Source organism: Oncorhynchus tshawytscha, linkage group LG30 (genome assembly GCF_018296145.1).
Source record: "Oncorhynchus tshawytscha isolate Ot180627B linkage group LG30, Otsh_v2.0, whole genome shotgun sequence".
In the NCBI taxonomy this organism is placed as follows: domain Eukaryota; kingdom Metazoa; phylum Chordata; class Actinopteri; order Salmoniformes; family Salmonidae; genus Oncorhynchus; species Oncorhynchus tshawytscha.
This window is the reverse complement of record NC_056458.1, coordinates 17645670-17661433: the sequence shown is the minus strand read 5'-3', so window position 1 is coordinate 17661433 and position 15764 is coordinate 17645670. Positions and strand designations below refer to the sequence as shown.

At 43.6% G+C, this 15764-nt stretch overlaps 1 protein-coding gene across 3 annotated transcripts; it reads left to right on the top strand.

Annotated features, from left to right (window-relative positions):
• Positions 1 to 3673: 3673 nt before the first annotated feature.
• Positions 3674 to 15080, top strand: mogat3b (monoacylglycerol O-acyltransferase 3b). Of its 3 annotated transcripts, none has more exons than XM_024394120.1 (8): positions 3674 to 3698; positions 6930 to 7020; positions 7397 to 7504; positions 7670 to 7740; positions 7864 to 8068; positions 8268 to 8442; positions 13028 to 13212; positions 13568 to 15080. In XM_024394120.1, exons 1-8 carry the CDS (start codon positions 3696 to 3698, stop codon positions 13720 to 13722), a joined length of 993 nt encoding a protein of 330 aa, XP_024249888.1. In that variant the 5' UTR covers positions 3674 to 3695; the 3' UTR covers positions 13723 to 15080. The 3 variants fall into 3 exon arrangements, with proteins under 3 accessions (XP_024249888.1, XP_024249889.1, XP_024249887.1); XM_024394121.1 differs by lacking the exon at positions 3674 to 3698 and adding an exon at positions 3976 to 4008; XM_024394119.2 differs by lacking the exon at positions 3674 to 3698 and adding an exon at positions 6220 to 6548.
• The last annotated feature ends 684 nt before the right edge of the window (positions 15081 to 15764 follow it).

Here is a 15764-nt window from a genome sequence, read left to right as displayed (position 1 = left end):
ATGCATGTTCACACAGATGAGCAGGGACCCTGGGCATCTTTCTTTTGGTGTTTTTCAGAGTCAATAGAAAGGCCTCTTTAGTGTCCTAAGTTTTCATAACTGTGACCTTAATTGCCTTCCGTCTGTAAGCTGTTAGTGTCTTAACGACCGTTCCACAGGTGCATGTTCATTAATTGTTTATGGTTCATTGAACAAGCATCGGAAAAACCCTTTACAATGAAGATCTGTGAAGTTATTTGGATTTTTATGAATTATCTTTGAAAGACAGGGTCCTGAAAAAGGGACATTTCTTTTTTTCTGAGTTTAGGTCCTAGATGTCAGGAAGCTTGGCCCCAGTGATGTGCTGGGCCTTATGCATTACCCTCTGTAGCGGCTTTACGGTCAAATGCCAAGCAGTTACCATACCAGGTGGTGATGCAACCGGTCATGATGCTCTCGGTGGTGCAGCTGTAGAACTTTTTGAAGATCTTGGGACCCATGCCAAATCTTTTTAGTCTCCTGAGGGTAAAAGGTGTTGTCATGCCCTCTTCACAACTGTCTTGGAGTGTTTGGACCATGATAGTGTGTGGCCCTTTGAAGGGAAACAGGTGACGCTAGGCATATAGAGCACCAGTAGATCTACACTTTAGAAAAAAGTGTTCCAAAAGGGTTCTTCGGTTGTCCCCATAGGATAAATATTTTTGCTTAGAGGTACAACCCTTTTTGGTTCTAGGTAGAACCCTTTTGGATTCCATGTAGAACACTCTGTGGAAAGGGTTACTCTTGGATCCCCAAAATGGTTATACCTTGAACCAAAAGGGTTCTATCTAGAACCAAAACAGGTTCTTCAAAGGGTCCTCTTATGGGAAAGTCCCATTTTAGGTTCTAGATAGCATCTTTTTTTCTAAGAGTGTAGCCTACTTAAGAAATGTGCCAGAGATATAATGAATAATCAACTTAATAAGAAACATATCCAAGATAATGTAGCTTATGGTAAGTCCCTTTTAATATTTATTAATATTTGGAGAGTCCACACCTTGCTTTTCATATTTCACAGCCCCTGAATAGCCAGATGTGGTAATCAACACATGCTTTCGGAAGGGCCCTTCCATCTCTATAGTATTAGACCTACAGGCCTCCTACCATGGTCTCGAAAGTCAAAAGACAATGGGCTTGTTCGACATTGCAGCCAACGGTGCAGGCAACTACCAACTTACTGATCTACAAAGAACATTGCATCATAAATAACTACTCATTATTATTTGTAGATCAGTCATTCACAATTTACTCATGATACATTACAGTTATGATCCTCTTTGAACACAGCCATAGTCAGAAGACATATAAGGACCGTATCAGATACACAAATTCTGGGCAGGCGTGTGTAGAACATCAGATCTTTTCAACACAGGTGGTTGGTGGCACCTTAGTTAGGGAGGATGGGCCCATGGTATTGGCTGGAGCGGAATCAGTGGAATGGTATCAAATACATCATGCCATTCCATTCGCGCCGTTCCAACCATTGTTATGAGCTGTCCTCTCAGCAGCCTCCACTGCTTTCCAATGCCTGGATAAGCTTTTACGTCTCATGAACCACATGAATATCATATAATTATCTTCTAATATGAGCAGGCTTGCGCAGAATGTATATCTGGAATGCATGCATTCATGTAAGATGTAAATGTGCGTCCAAGCTGGTACATTGCGATTGACATGATTTCCCGAAACTTGCCAAGCACTCCATGCATTGTCTCCCTGTTATGAGCTGTCACCAATGGCTGTCATCAGAGATGGAAGAGGAAGTGCCGCTCGCTGTTTTTTTGTTTTGTTTTCTGATCGAATGAAAGTCAATGAAACAAGTAGACCAGGCTGACCTGCTATTGCATTGGTGTCTATGGGAGACACCCAGTTAAGTAGACTGGAACTTACCATTTTTTCCAATGGTAAATGGCCTGAGTGAACTATCTTTAGTTTATCCACCAACTTTTCTGTCACTTGACAGTCTAGACCAGGGGTGTCAAACTCATTCCATGGAGGACCTGTTGTCTGCAGGTTTTTGGTTTTTCCTTTCAATTAAGCCCTAGACAACCAGGTGTGGGGAGTTCCTTACCAATTAGTGCCCTTAATTCATTAATCAAGTTCAAGGGGAGAGCAAAAACCCACACACGGCCCTCCATGGAATGAGTCTGACACCTGTGGTCTAGACTCTAGAGTTTAGACCGAGTAGTATAGACACAGATAGAACAATGAGCCAGATGTTTCACCAGATGTTTCATCTGAGCCAAATATGGTGATGTTGGGTGGAAAAGATGTTGAGTACTGTTAAATCAGTGAAGGTAACTCAAAGTGGACTTGTAATGTTTGTCTGTGTTTCTTCCGCCAAAAGGGAATGGCCACGCAACTCGGGTCAAGTACCGTTTCTTCATTTGCTCTTAGGAACAGGGCACCATTGAAATGATTGATTTCTGGGGTACCGTTTAGTGTGGAGGTGGAGCAACTGAAGTTGAACATCCCTGGTGTTTGTGATGCCCGTTGTTTGGTGTGACGCAGACCCGATAGGGAGTGTGGTGCAGACCCGATAGGGAGTGTGGTGCAGACCCGATAGGGAGTGTGGTGCAGACCCGATAGGGAGTGTGGTGCAGACCCGATAGGGAGTGTGGTGCAGACCCGATAGGGAGTGTGGTGCAGCAGATTTGTCACAGTCTGTCCTTTTGCGTTTTGAATCAGAGTCATGTTAGGATATATCAGTCATCCTGTTAGAGCTTTTGTGCCAAATCCACATCGGTGTTTTGGCTAAAATGCTTATGGTCATGTCGCAGCATTGTGTAGGAGAGAGATTCCAAGATGTGAGAAGTGTGCAGGGAGTGCAAGGGACAAAGGATTATGTTGTTTTGGTGGAAAGAGTTGTCTGTGTCAACTGTAGGGCTGCCTATGTTGCTGGGGATCAGAAGTGTCTGGTAAAAGAGAGGCAGGTTGAGGTGGCCAGAGTCAGAGTAGTGCAGAAGGTGTGGTATGCTGAGGCAGTGAAGAAAGTAAAGGAGGATGGGTGAAGAGTGAGGAATCCTGAGAGGATCCCTGTGAGTAGTAGATCTGTGCAGCACAGAGGGATAAGCAAACGAGTGAAATATATATTTTTATTTTATTTATTTCACCTGTATTTAACCAGGTAGGCCAGTTGAGAACAAGTTCTCATTTACAACTGCGACCTGGCCAAGATAAAGCAAAGCAGTGCGACAAAAACAACACAGAGTTACACATGGGAAAAACAAACATACAGTCAATAACACAATAGAAAAATGTGTATACAGTGTGTGCAAATGAAGTAAGATTAAGTAGGTAAGGCAATAAATACAGTGAGGGAAAAAAGTATTTGATCCCCTGCTGATTTTGTACGTTTGCCCACTGACAAAGAAATGATCAGTCTATAATTTTAATGGTAGGTTTATTTGAACAGTGAGAGACAGAATAACAACAAAAAAATCCAGAAAAACGCATGTCAAATTTTTTATAAATTCATTAGCATTTTAATGAGGGAAATAAGTATTTGACCCCCTCTCAATCAGAAAGATTTCTGGCTCCCAGGTGTCTTTTATACAGGTAACGAGCTGAGATTAGGAGCACACTCTTTAAGGGAGTGCTCCTAATCTCAGCTTGTTACCTGTATAAAAGACACCCGTCCACAGAAGCAATCAATCAATCAATCGGTGGGTACCTAAATGGTCAGTGATCTGTCTGTTAACAAGACTTTAGAAAGGCAGGGCAGGATGGATATTTGTCTGTAACAGTTTGGGTCTAGAGTGTCTCCCCCTTTGAAGAGGAGGATGACCGTGGCAGCTTTTCCAATCTTTAGAGATCTCAGATGATACAAAAGAGAGGTTGAACAGGCTGGTAATAGGGGTTGTAACAATTACGGTGGATAATTTTAGAAAGAGATGGTCCAGATTGTCTAGCCCAGCTGATTTGTAGGGGAACTTATTTTGCAGCTCTTTCAGAACATCAGCTATCTGGATTTGGGTGAAGGAGAAATGGGTGAGGCTTGGGCAAATTGCTGTGGGGGGTGCAGTGCTGTTGACCGTGGTAGGGGTAGCCAGGTGGAAAACATGGCCAGCCTTAAAGAAATGCTTATTGAGATTCTCGATTATCGGTGGTGAGTGTTTCCTAGTCTCAGTGCAGTGGGCAGCTGGGAGGAGGTGTTCTTATTCTCCATGGACTTTACAGTGTCCCAGAACCTTTTGGAATTAGTGCTACAGGATGCAAATTTCTGTTTGAAAAAGCTAGCCTTTGCTTTCCTAACTGCCTGTGTATATTGGTTCTTAACTTCCCTGAAAAGTTGCATATCGCAGGGCTAATCGATGCTAATGCAGTAACGCCACAGGATGTTTTTGTGCTGGTCAAGTGCAGTTAGGTCTGGAGTGAACCAAGGGCTATATCTGTTCTTAGTTCTACCTTTTTTTTGAACGGGGCATGCTTATTTAAGATGGTGAGGAAAGAATTTTTAAAGAATAACCAGGCATCCTCTACTGACGGCATGAGGTCAATATCCTTCCAGGATACCCGGGGCAGGTAGATTAAAAGCATGCTCGCTGAAGTGTTTCAGGGAGCGTTTGACAGTGATGAGTGGTGGTTGTTTGACCGCTGACCCATTACGGATGCAGGCAATGAGGCAGTGATCGCTGAGATCCTGGTTGAAGACTGTAGAGGTGTATATAAAGGGCAGGTTGGTCAGGATGATATCTATGAGGGTGCCCGTGTTTACGGATTTAGGGTTGGACCTGGTGGGTTCCATGATAATTTGTGTGAGATTGAGGGCATCTAGCTTAGCTTGTTGGATGGCCGGGGTGTTAAGCATATCCCAGTTTAGGTCACCTAACAGTACAAACTCTGAAGATAAATGGGGGGCAATTAATTCATATATGGTGTCCAGGGCACAGCTGGGGGTTGAGGGGCGTCTATAACAAGTGGCAACAGTGAGAGACTGATTTCTGGAAAGGTGGATTTTTAAAAGTAGAACCTCAAACTGTTTGTGCACAGACCTGGATAGCATGACAGAACTCTGCAGCTAACTCTGCAGTAGATTGCAACTCCTCTCCCTTTGGCAGTTCTATCTTGGTGGAAAATGTTGTAGTTGGGGATGGAAATATTTGAATTTTTGGTGGCCTTCCCAAGCCAGGATTCAGACACGGCTAGGACATCAGGATTGGCAGAGTGTGCTAAAGCATTGAGTAAAACAAACTTAGGGAGGAGCCTTCTGATGTATGAAACCAAGGCTTTTGCGGTTACAGAAGTCAACAAAGGATAGCGCCTGGGGAATAGGAGTGGAACTAGGGGCTACAGGGCCTGGGTTAACCTCTACATCACCAGTGGAACAGAGGATGAGTCGGTTAAGGGTACGGCTAAAGGCTATAAGAACTGGTCGTCTAGTGTGTTGGGGACAGAGAATAAAAGGAGCAGATGTATGCTTCAGTAAGGTTGGCTTATCGTTCATAGCAATGGTAATCAACCGTATCACAGAAAATATAGGTTGTGGTGGCAGCTGCAGAGACACAGGGTGTGTTGAGTGGTGGTGTTCTGTCCTCCCAGGTTGTTGGCATGGTGCAGGAGCAGATACGGTCAAAGTAGTGGAAAGGGGTAGGGTTAGTGTTAGTTGGGTGTTTTTTTTTCTTCCTTTTTTGCCATTTTGTATCAAATTATAATGTAATTATACTATTGTCCAATTGGGGGCGGTAATGCAACATATTGAACGCCAACCGCAGTTAAACCACATAGAAGAAGAAGCCAGGCTGCTGTCTATCGTTTGACCAAATACTTTTTATAGCTAAACCAAGATAGACCACAGCCCGTCGTTTCTATTTGGAACAAATTAGTCATAGGGGGCAGAACCAAGTAAGGAGGTGGGCAGAACCAAGTACAAGCTGGCAGGTCCTATTGGCGCGTTCTAACAGACATCTGCATATTTCCGTTAGGGAACGTCTGCTCTGTGAAGTGTGCGGGTGCAAAAACCCAATTCGCCTTGCACTCCTTCTAAACAATGCAATTTTTTAAAATCTTTGGGGAAAAGTCTAAAGAACGTTGTTGGCTCTGTTCGTAACAGATGATAGTGTTTGGAAAAATTTTGCAGAATGTTGGACAAAATCAATCTAACGTCATCACTACCATATTTATTATTGAGTGGAAACGCCAAGCGGATGCTTCATATTTATACATCCAGTGAAATATCTGTCTCATTGTTCTATCTGCGTTTCGACTGTTGATCCGGAAACTCACTGAGGGACATACTCTTCCGCTCCGAGATTTGTTCTAGTAAATAGATGATATTGAGTTACTATTAAAGATAATAGTATTATTAATATAGTAACTTGTTCTACTGTCAATGGTTCAACATATTAGACACACTAACAATAGCTCGTTAGTGTGTCAAAGTGTTGGGAGTGGAAGTGATCGTTATTTTCCATATATGCAACTTGAACTGTGATCGAAGTAGCCTACGTCCATGCAGGGTATAACGTTAGGTCTACTAGGCTACGCCGGACAGTTGCTCTGTGAACAATTTAGGGGAAATGACAGGAAAGGTAACAGGAATCAAATCCTTTTCCTATTAAATGCATTGTAGTTTGTCTAGATTGTCAAGTAAACTTTTTGGTGGATTATCGATGTTACATTTAACACATTGCCCTGATCTTTTGATTGATATTCCGTAGGCTAGACATAATGATATATTGATGCACAGACATTAGTGCTATCGCCAATGTTAAGGTCACAAGTAAAATTGAATTTAGATTCGTGATGTAGACAATACCACTGCATTTGATTTGTCATCTCAAGTCTCCAAGTGTAGTAGCCTAGCCTAAAGGCCTACACGTTCCCAAGACAATCTCATTTGAAACACACAAATTGCTGACAGCGATGGGAATGCCTGATCATATTGAACTGTATCAATTTTTGCTCTTTAGGTTGAAGGGATGAAGCAGAAAAAGACTAAATTGAAGGATTTCCTTGAGAATATCAGTGTGCTGCAATGGATACTGACCTTCCTCTTATTAGGTGAGACCCCATGTTTACATGTATCTGTGCTTGTACATTTGTGTGTGAGAGAGAAACATGCTTTTTAATTAAATGTTTTTAACCATTATTTAACTAGGCAAGTCAGTTAAGAACAACTTCTTATTTACAATGACAGCCTACACTGACCTAACCCAGACAATGCTGGGCCAATTGTTCACCGCCCTATGGGACTCCCAATCACAGCCGGATGTGATACAGCCTGGATTCAACCTGGGTCTGTAGTGATGTCTCTAGCACTTGGATGCAGTGCCTTGCGCCACTCGGGAGCCCTTATGCTGACTGGCATTGAGCAAAATGTATGTGTCATATTTTGCATCCCTCTCTGTGGACCCACTCACCATTCCCTATTCCTCAGGTCTGGCTTGTATTGGGTTGATGGTGTACCTTATGTTTACCTCTCTGTGGCCACTGCCTACTCTCTACTTCATATGGCAGTTGAAGGACTGGCACACACCTGAAAGAGGTACTGGCATACTGAATGTTGCCCTGAATTCCTCAATGTTGTGCATTTTTCAAGTGATACTAATCTCTTTTAAGGTCTCTTAACTCTCTCAAGTAAACACAAAAATGAATTCCTGAATGTGTGCAACTTAATTTGCTTGTGACAGTTCTGCTCTGTCACCACCAGGGGGCAGGAGAACTGCATTTGTGAGAAACTGGAAAATGTGGAAACATGTAAGGGACTACTTCCCAATGAAGGTATGTTGATGATGACAAGCTTTGTAAATTGACCGGAATTATTTTTTTAGTTTTTTGTCTTAATCATTTTAAACACCCTGCTTCTCTCTCCCAATCTGTATCTCTCTCCCTGCCTTTGTTCAGTTGGTGAAGACAGCGGAGTTGAATCCAAACAAGAACTACATCTTAGGGTGTCATCCTCATGGGGTCATGAGTATGGGAGCCTTTACTTCTTTCAGCACTGAGGCCTGTGGCTTTATGGACCTCTTCCCTGGGGTGCGCTCCTGCCTCTGCATACTAGGTGGCATCTTCAAGGTCCCCCTCTACAGGGAATATGCCATGGCCACAGGTATATATGGCTTCCAGGGAAGTTTAGCTCTCTGGAAGCTGTAGTAGTGGATATTGTAAGGAGATGTAAATGTTTTCTGTGAGGAAAAGGGATGCTGTGGTGTTGCCAATCACCATGAATTCCCCCCTTAATGTAACACAATATCCTTCTACTCGCCTCTGTTCAATAAATTACTCTGTCTGTCTCTTCCTCTCATCAGGTTGTTATCCAGTCAGCAAGCCCAGTCTAGAGCACCTTCTGTCTAAAAGTGGGAAAGGCAATGCGGTCGTAATTGTGATAGGGGGCGCTACTGAGTCTCTGCTGAGTCTGCCTGGGGTCAATACTGTGTATATGAAGCAGAGGAAAGGCTTTGTCCGGGTGGCCCTGGAGTTTGGGTGAGTTATCTATCTTATCACTCACACTGATGCAGACTACTGCCAATCTAGTAAGGCCAACCTTACTTTGCTACCTGACACCTTTACGGTTTTTACTTTTTAATTACCGTTTATATTTTGGGATTTTCCCTAACTCAACTATTTTTCATTCAACTTTTTCACTCCGGACGCTTTATCTGGACATGGTTCGTCAGGACCTCCAACAGTCGAAGCTAAGTAGTAACATGAACATGATGCCTTCTAATTGCAGTCGCTGTACTCATAATATACAGGAGAACGATTGCCTTACGGAGAGGATAGCTGTGCTACAAGTCAGCTTCAGGCGCAATCGTTAGGCAAGGATAATTTCAGTGTAGGAAAGGATGAAACAGCTTCTGTGCCATCAGTAAGTACAAATAGTAACGTTAGTATAAATCCCCTCGCACGGTCCCCGCAGCCAGACAACATTCTCATGGTTTCTGGAGGGAAATGCTGTAGGAATGCTCAACCGGTGTCGCTCATTCAGCCGACAAACTTTCAACCGGTTTTCCCCATTAAGCAGCGAGTCGGAGTCAGATGCCGAGCCTTCTCTTGTCTCTACTCCTCCCGTTACGGGGTCTGAGATGCCGAAGCTTCCCACCATTAGCTCTTGACATATTGAAAACTCTAGTCATTGGCGACTCCATTACCCGCAGTATTAGACTTAAAACGACTCATCCAGCGACCATACACTGTTTACCAGGGGGCAGGGCTACTGTCATTAAAGCTAATCTGAAGATGGTGCTGGCTAAAGCTAAAACTGGCGAGTATAGAGATATTGTTATCCACGTCGGCACCAACGATGTTAAGATGAAACAGTCAGATAGCTTCAGCGTGTAAATCAGCTAGAAAGATGTGTCTGCATCGAGTAATTGTCTCTGGCCCCCTCCCAGTCAGGGGGAGTGATGAGCTCTACAGCAGAGTCTCTCAACTCAATCGCTGGTTAAACTCTTTTCTGCCCTCCCAAAAGATAGAAATGTAGATAATTGGCCCTCTTTCTGGGACTCACCCACAAACAGGACCAAGCCTGGCCTGCTGAGGAGTGATGGACTCCATCCTAGCTGGAGGGATGCTCATCTTATCTACCAGCATAGACAGGGCTCTAACTCCTAGCTCCACTATGAAATAGGGTGTAGGCCAGGCAGCAGGTTGTTAGCCAGCCTGCCAGCTTAGCGGAGTCTGCCACTAGCACAGTCAGTGTAGTCAGCTCAGCTATCCCCATTGAGACCGTGTCTGTGCCTCGACCTTGGTTGGGAAAAACTAAACATGGCGGTGTTCGCCTTAGCAATCTCACTAGGATAAAGACCTCCTCTATTCCGCTCATTTTTGAAAGAGATCGTGATACCTCGCATCTCAAAATAGGGCTACTTAATGTTAAATCCCTTACTTCAAAGGCAATTATAGTCAATGAACTAATCACTGATCATAATCTTGACGTGATTGGCCTGACTGAAACATGGCTTAAGCCTGATGAGCCATCATCGACTCAGTGGGTTTTGTCCAACATGTCTCTGGACCTACTCACTGTCACAGTGATACTCTGGACCTAGTTTTGTCCCATGGAATAAATGTTATGGATCTTAATGGTTTTCCTCATAATCCTGGACTATTGGACCACCATTTTATTACGTTTGCAATTGCAACAAATAATCTGCTCAGACCCCAACCAAGGAGCATCAAAAGTCATGCTTTAAATTCACAGGCAACACAAAGATTCCTTGATGCCCTTCAAGATTCCCTCTGCCTACCCAAGGACGTCAGGACAAAAATCAGTTAACCACCTAACTGAGGAACTCAATTTAACCTTGCGCAATACCCTAGATGCAGTTGCACCCCTAAAAACGAAAAACATTTATCATAAGAAACTAGCTCCCTGGTATACAGAAAATACCCGAGCTCTGAAGCAAGCTTCCAGAAAATTGGAATGGAAATGGCGCCACACCAAACTGGAAGTCTTCCGACTAGCTTGGAAAGACAGTAGCGTGCAGTATCGATCATCCTATTTTTCCAACTTAATTGAGGAAAATAAGAACAATCCCAAATTACTTTTTGATACTGTAGCAAAGCTAATTAAAAGGCAGCATCCCCCAAGTAAGGATGGCTTTCACTTCAGCAGTAATAAATTCATGAACTTCTTTGAGGAAAAGATCATGATTATTAGAAAGTAAATTACGGACTCTTCTTTAAATCTGCGTATTCCTTCAAAGCTCAGTTGTCCTGAGTCTGCACAACTCTGCCAGGACCTAAGATCAAGAGAGACACAAGTGTTTTAGTACTATATCAATGATGAAATGAAAATAATCATGCCCTCAACCTTCAAGCTGCATACTGGACCCTATTCCAACTAAACTACTGAAAGAGCTGCTTCCTGTGCTTGGCCCTCCAACGTTGAACATAATAGATGGCTCTCTATCCACCGGATGTGTACCAAACTCACTAAAAGTGGCAGTAATAAAGCCTCTGTTGAAAAAGCCAAACCTTGACCCAGAAAATATAAAAAAACTATTGGCCTATATCGAATCTTCCATTCCTCTCAAATTTTAGAAAAGGCTGTTTTGCAGCAACTTACTGCCTTCCTGAAGACAATGTATACAAAATGCTTCAGTCTGGTTTTAGACCCCATCATAGCACTGAGACTGCACTTGTGAAGGTGGTAAATGACCTTTTAATGGCATCAGACCGAGGCTCTGCATCTGTCCTCGTGCTCCTAGACCTTAGTGCTGCTTTTGATACTATCGATCACCACATTCTTTTGGAGAGATTGGAAACCCAAATTGGTCTACACGGACAAGTTCTGGCCTGGTTTAGATCTTATCTGTCGTAAAGATATCAGTTTGCCTTTTTGAATGGTTTGTCCTCTGACAAATCAACTGTACATTTCGGTGTTCCTCAAGGTTCTGTTGTAGGACCACTATTGTTTTCACTATATATTTTACCTCTTGGGGATGTCATTCGAAAACATAATGTTAACTTTCACTGCTATGCGGATGACACAGCTGTACATTTCAATGAAACATGGTGAAGCCCTAAAATTGCCCTCGCTAGAAGCCTGTGTTTCAGACATAAGGAAGTGGATGGCTGCAAACATTCTACTTTTAAACTCTGACAAAACAGAGATGCTTGTTCTAGGTCCCAAGAAATAAAGATCTTCTGTTGAATCTGACAATCTTAATGGTCGTACAGTCATCTCAAATAAAACTGAAGGACCTCTGCGTTACTCTGGACCCTGATCTCTCTTTTGATGAACATATCAAGACTGTTTCAAGGACGGCTTTTTTCCATCTACGTAACATAGGCAGGGCTTTCTCCTATAGAGCTCCATTTTTATGGAATGGTCTGCCTACCCATGTGAGAGACGCAAACTCGGTCTCAACCTTGAAGTCTTTACTGAAGACTCATCTCTTCAGTGGGTCATATGATTGAGTGTAGTCTGGCCCAGGAGTGTGAAGTTGAACGCAAAGGCTCTGGAGCAATGAACCGCCCTTGCTGACTCTACCTGGCCGGTCCCCCTCTTTCCACTGGGATTCTCTGCCTCTAACCCTATTACAGGGGCTGAGTCACTGGCTTACTGGTGCTCTTTCATGCCGTCCCTAGGAGGGGTGCGTCACTTGAGTGGGTTGAGTCACTGATGTGATCTTCCTGTCTGGGATATCCCTCTAGTGGTGTGGGGGCTGTGCCTTGGCAAAGTGGGTGGGGTTATATCCTTCCTGTTTGGCCCTGTCCGGGGGTATCATCGGATGGGGCCACAGTGTCTCCTGACCCCTCCTGTCTCAGCCTCCAGTATTTATGCTGCAGTAGTTTGTATCGGGGGGCTAGGGTCAGTCTGTTATATCTGGAGTACTTTTCCTGTCTTATCCGGTGTCCTGTGTGAATTTTAAGTATGCTCTCTCTAATTCTCTTTCTCTCTTGGAGGACCTGAGCCCTAGGACTATGCCTCAGGACTACCTGGCATGATGACTCCTTGCTGTCCCCAGTCCACCTGGCCGTGCTGCTGCTCCAGTTTCAACTGTTCTGCCTGCGGCTATGGAATCCTGACCTGTTCACCGGACGTGCTACCTGTCCCAGACCTATTATTTGACCATGCTGGTCATTTATGAACATTTGAACATCTTGGCCATGTTCTGTTATCTCCACCCGGCACAGACAGAATAGGACTGGCCACCCCTCATAGCCTGGTTCCTCTCTAGGTTTCTTCCTAGATTTTGGCCTTTCTAAGGAGTTTTCCTAGCCAACGTGCTTCAACACCTGCATTGCTGGCTGTTTGGGGTTTTAGGCTGGGTTTCTGTACAGCACTTTGAGATATCAGCTGATGTACGAAGGGCAATATAAATACATTTGATTTGATTCATGGATGGACCAGTAGTGAGAGGCCACGAATGCACAAGAAAGCAGTGTTGTAGTTATAAAAAAAAATACAACCATACATCACATAGCTACATCATTGATCCACTGAACTGACTGGTTTTTGGCTGTGTTTTACACAGCTTTTGGCTGTGTTTTAAGAATTACTTTTTTGTACATTTATTAGATAAGTGGGTCAGTTCTCATCTCTCTCGTTGTTCCTTAGGGCTGACCTGGTGCCTGTCTACTCGTATGGGGAGAACAATATCTTCCGCCAGGTGATCTTCACAGAGGACAGTGTAGGCTGGAGGTTGCAGCAACTCTTTAAGAAGCTCATGGGCTTTGCCCCCTGTCTGTTCGTGGGTGAATGCTGGTTCTGGATGCCTTACCACTGCCCTGTTACCACTGTCGGTCAGTGACTGTCAACGAAATGCCTTGCTTAATTTACTGATTAACTTATCATTTTGAAAATGCACAGCGTTGTAGATCATAAGACAATCACTTCCAGAGTTGCCATCGGTTATTGAGGTATAGCTTTTTTCTGTTATACAAAAGTAGTGGCTTCAAGTGTTTTAGTAACTTTTAGTGAGTTTTAAAGTCACTTTAGTAATTCACTAGATTAGAAAACCGCTTTGAGTGACTCTGATTATAGAACGCAGCTTGTGTAGCTTTGAACAAATGCTCTCTCTTTGTGATATGGTATGCACAGCAACATAGTGTTAAGTATCTCACTCTGCTCCACCCATTTTTGTGTATTCCTCTCCAGTGGGTAGTCCTATCCCAGTGCCAAAGCGGCCTTCCCCCACTCAGGAGGAAGTGGATCACTACCATGGCCTCTACATGGAGGCCCTGGCCAAGCTCTTCCATGGACACAAGGCCAGCTGTGGACTCTCAGACAGCCACGAGTTGCGCATCATTTAGACTGCTCCCACAAGGACTATGTGAATGACGAGAGTTGTCATGGTGTCTTTCTGTCAGATACTGTAGCGAACCTCCACAGTGAGACTACTTGAATGAACATATTCCAACTCAGGATCCAGCGACGTCCCAATCATTGATCCCTGGATCCACTAAGCTGCCTGGCTAATAACTTTGGACTGTATTTACTGTAAGGGAACAGTGCATGTGCTTTAATGTACCAATAATTTAACCACTTTGTTAAGGGTTTTTTCAGTTGTTCAGGTACACAACTTTTTTTTCTTGGGGCAAGCCGAAGTCGGTAACCCCTTCGTCGGTAGTCAACAGTAGGATTCTTCAGTAAAATCTTTGTCATTCAGCAAGAGGCGACTCATTTTCATGCACATTTTTTCATTGAGAAATACTGCACCAAACATGTAAAATGCGTGACTAAGATCTCTTCTGCAAAAACGTCAAAATTAATGACAGATTTCTTGAGTAATCTTAGATTAATTCTGACTATTTTGAGAAAGTGTATACGGGCTAGGACTTTGGCTAGCCAACCAGCCGAATTGAAGCATACTGACGCTTTCCACTCGTCCAACATCCCACATCTCAATGTTATTACCCCCAAAAGCTGTTAAGTACAACACACCACAACTCAACAACTTTTGGGGGTAATAATATGGATTGATACTGGCAAGATGCACAGTGCAACAGGTAGATATTATATTTTTAGTAGTTGTAATGTGTGTGTTATATATCCATCGGAGGTGGTGGTGGTACAGGTTGCCATGGAGATGAGTGGAATGCCCTGCAGGAGTTGAGGCGGAGTTTAACCTCTATAAGCCTGACAGCATGGTGCCCTCTAAAGGCCTCATTATGCTTCAGTTTGGGTGGCACCTAGCCGAACCTAACGAGTGTGCTCGCATACTCCATTGTTTGAAAAATGAGAAAAAAGTGGCATGAGATGCTGTAGCCAATATATATATATACTTTCTCAAAATAGTTAGAATTAATCTAAGATAACTGAAAAATTCTGTCATTAATGTTGACGTTTTTGCCAGAGGGATCTTAGTAACACAATTGTACATCTGAAAAAGAATGCACCAAACATCTTAGTTAATGAAAAAATGTGCATGAAAATGAGTCGTCTCTCATTAAATGACACAGACATTATTAAAGAATCCTTACTGTTGACCAATCACCGACGAAGGGGCGTAGACTTCAGCTCCGAACTTCGGCTCGCCTCCAGAAAAACATTTGTGTTCCCGAACAGCAGAAAAAAACCTTCACCGAAGTCCATAACGAACATAAACGTCACAAAATGTTGTCTTAATTAATGCACAAACTCTACTAAACAGTTTCGGCTGGGAATCATGCTGACGCCTTTAAGATACTCTCCATTTCATAACAAACAGAGATTGATTGTGATTTAGGATTTATAAGGAAATACTGTGCATACACTTCTACATGAATGTGGATGCTACCATGATTACAGGTAGTCCTGAATGAATCGTGAATAATGATGAGGGAGAAAGTTAGAGATATAAATATCAGACACCTGTGAAAGGAGGGAGAGAGGGAGTCATTGCTAAATTATGAGTGGAGAAACTCTCACAAGTTCTACCCATCACAACACTAACAACATTCAACCAAAAGAGAAGAGACCAGGTACACCCTCTGCAGTGCCAGTGGTGTACCTGGTTTCAAGTTGCGTGCCCAGGCAGCGGACACAGCAGTAGCGCGCCCCACAGGAATTGCAGGTGTAGGGAGACCGGAAGCCACACATGGCACAAAAGTGACGCTGGGGCAGTTTGGAGGGCTCGGCACAGGCAGTCGGGTCCCTCATTCCGACTCAGTTCCTATAACGAGCAGCTGGAGATGAAAGGAAACAAGGATTGTGAAGAGAAGGAGCAAATGGTTAAAGCAAGGGGAGGAACGCAGGGCCAGATTTATGGACCTCACCTCTTCTTCCAGTAGAGCCAGGAATTTTTTCTGAAATCTCAATTTGAAATAATCTCCTCGTGTCTTCTTGCCTGAGGACATAAGTGGAGTGAGCCAGG